The 3,000-nt window shown below is 28.3% G+C and overlaps 1 protein-coding gene across 1 annotated transcript in view; it reads right to left on the reverse strand.

Annotated features, from left to right (window-relative positions):
• Positions 1–1,863, reverse strand: part of LOC101506526 (ATP synthase subunit O, mitochondrial) — a 5,660-nt gene extending 3,797 nt beyond the window's left edge. Inside the window, exons 1-3 of the mRNA XM_004499817.4 lie at positions 1,623–1,863; positions 955–1,005; positions 409–652 (exon numbers count right to left, since the gene is read on the reverse strand). Coding sequence (XP_004499874.1) covers positions 409–652; positions 955–1,005; positions 1,623–1,736 — 409 coding nt within the window. The 5' untranslated portion in view covers positions 1,737–1,863. The remainder of the gene's footprint in view (positions 1–408; positions 653–954; positions 1,006–1,622) is intronic.
• Between the last annotated feature and the right edge of the window lie 1,137 nt (positions 1,864–3,000).

The following is a 3,000-nucleotide window of genomic DNA, read 5'->3' on the forward strand; positions in this document are numbered from 1 at the left end:
AACATAAATTCACCAATTTTTTTGAAGGATTTTTTGTTGTATAACAATAATAAACAATGAACTAAAGGAGCTCAAAATGCATAAACACTTTACTCATCCCATCCCATAATATACACTTATAATTACCATTGAACTGTGATCATTCTACCACAGCCAAATATACAATAACTGCAAAAATATTTAGTCTAGGGAAAATAAAACTAAATGTGAATAAATTTGCAATTTAAATTAGGTATATGCTACTAACATCATTGACGCGAAATTTCATTTTGCATTGAAGAAAACTAAAATGTTATAATTTGTGACTCGAGCTTATTAAATCATAAAAACTAAATAATTTAAACTTACTTTAAGAACATAATTGAAAAGATAAATAAAACAATACTATAATAAGAAAACCTATCATACCAAGGAAGTTCTTTGTAACATCTGAAAACTTAGCTTGGTCGCAAATCTCCTGGATGGCCTTTACTCTGATATCCTTGGCCACAGATATGTCCTTTATAAACTGTGAGGTTATCGCACTACCCTTTACCGCCTCAACAAATTGAAGAAGCTCAGAATCAACCTTTTCCACTGCTTTAGCTTTCACTGCTGCAATATACAAAGCAGAGGCATAGTTTCCTGAACCTCCAAACATAGCGATGGGGACCTAAAGCAGCAATGCAAAATCAATAAGACCAACGGAAAAATAAATCAAACAATCAATAATAATAAATGATAAATAAAATTAACAATCATTCAATCTGATCTAAATAAAATACAATATATTAAAAAGAAAAAAATCTGTAAACAACTATTGAACCCAATTTTTCCAAAAAAAAAATTATTGAATGAGTTCTTGCAGTTGTATTCAATTAAATGTACTTACACGCTTATTTTTCTATATTTTCCTTACTTATTCTGCTAATCACAGACAAGACTGTGCACATCAATACCAATATATTTGATTACCTTAATTTTGGTTTCCTTTTGCCCTGGTATGTTAGCATAATTTCTGGAAGCCTGTACAAGCATAAGATGAGAAGGAAACAAATTATGCCCCAACAAAGAGAAAAAAAAACAATTGCAGCCAAAAACATGAAAAACTGAAATATGACTCAGAGAACTGAATCAAGTGTACAAAAATCACTCCTGAAACTTCAAAACAGTCAACACATATGTGAATGCAAGTTCTTACACTTCCATCACATGTGTTAAAGCAACAACAAAAAACAAAAAAATGGAGAAAACAATTACCCAACAAAAACAGATTATCAACTTAGTACGTTATGTGCATAAAAGGGGTCATTTCTCACCCAACCACTCATAAAAAATTAAGAAAAAAATTATAAAAAATTGTCGTGGAGAAAACATTTTCACAACAAAAAGTGGATGAACAATTTAATACATATTTGCATAAAGGGGTAATTTCTCAAATTACCGTACATAAAAATTTATAATTTAGTGAAAAGATCAAGCTCTAAGTCTAACCCATTTGATTACTAGGTTAAGAAAATGTAAATTTCAAAACATCAACGATCTATGAATTTATCGAACATTGATTTATCGAATCGACATGAAATCAAAGGAAAAATACATAGTATTGGATAAGAGATTGTAATTGAGAATTGTTTATTCACCTGCGAAATGGAAGGGGCGATGAGGGAGCGTTGAAGAATGGATCTCTGAGAAGTAATAAGCCCTAATTTGTTGCAGATAGAGATCCCTGATCTAACTCGGCCGTACAGTGCCATCACCGCGATGCGAAACCCTAATTTTTGTTTTGTGAAGATTCTGCGTTTCTGTTTTGTGTTGTTTTGAGAAGAGTGTCAGAAACAAAGTGGTGTGTTTATTGCTTCGAATATGATGGTGTTGGTGAAAATCGTAAATATGAGCACGTGTAGGGTAAATTATATTTTCACCTTTTTTTGTTCTTTTAAGGAGATTTTATTTAATTTTTAGGGAATTTCAACTGTACATAAATTAATTTGATCTAAATCGGACACTTAGTTTTTATATTAAAGCTAAATGAAGTTTTTTATAATACTATTTCTTATGATTTATATTTTAATTATAATAAATAAATATTATTTATCAAAAATGTTAATAAAATAAAAAAAAATTAATTTTTGTGAATTATTACTCAAAATAGTGATTATTAAATATTTGTACAATAAAATATTAAAACTTAGTGTTATGCTTATAGAAAAATTATATTTTTCTTATGAAATAGTTTTTCTTAAAATATAAAAATTAACAAATAGTTCTTTTGATTCATAAAAATATCGTTAATATATTGATTTATAGAAATAATATACAAAAATTATAACAAGAATTTAATTCATATTCACTAACTCTATAAATATTTTTTACTGTCTATATATCTCTATAAGAAATATTCTTGTACATGATGCAATCTAATATTATTATATTTCAAATGTACATGAGAATCTTCCATTTTAGCATACGCATTAAAAAAAAATTCAAAGTGTCAAAATGCATGAACAATTATTGAAAATCAAGTTTTTAACAAAAATTTAAGTTGTATTCGACTACAACATATTGTAGTCGAATACAAACTCAAATCAGTAGCTAAAACTGAATATATGTATTCGACTACGAGATGGTGTAGCCGAATAGAAATGCTAAGTCAGTAGCTAAAACTGAACTTTTGTATTCGACTATGAGATGGTGTAGCTGAATACAAATGCTAAGTCATTAGCTAAAACTGCACTTTTGTATTCGACTACAACATAGTATAGTCGTATACAAAATCAAGTCAATTGCAAAATTCACTCATTTGTATTCGAATATGTATTCGAATACAAGCTTTAAAATTCAAATAAAACATTACAAGAGGTGTATTCGACTATACTCTTGTTGTAGTCAAATACAACTGTGAAACAACGCAATTTTTCAATTCAGATTTAACTTGGATCATTGCATATGTTCATCAAACTTCTAGGAACGATTGTCACTGATATGAAGTAATGTCTAAAGAATATAAATACTTAATAG

Source organism: Cicer arietinum, chromosome 5, assembly GCF_000331145.2.
Source record: "Cicer arietinum cultivar CDC Frontier isolate Library 1 chromosome 5, Cicar.CDCFrontier_v2.0, whole genome shotgun sequence".
NCBI classification, from domain to species: domain Eukaryota; kingdom Viridiplantae; phylum Streptophyta; class Magnoliopsida; order Fabales; family Fabaceae; genus Cicer; species Cicer arietinum.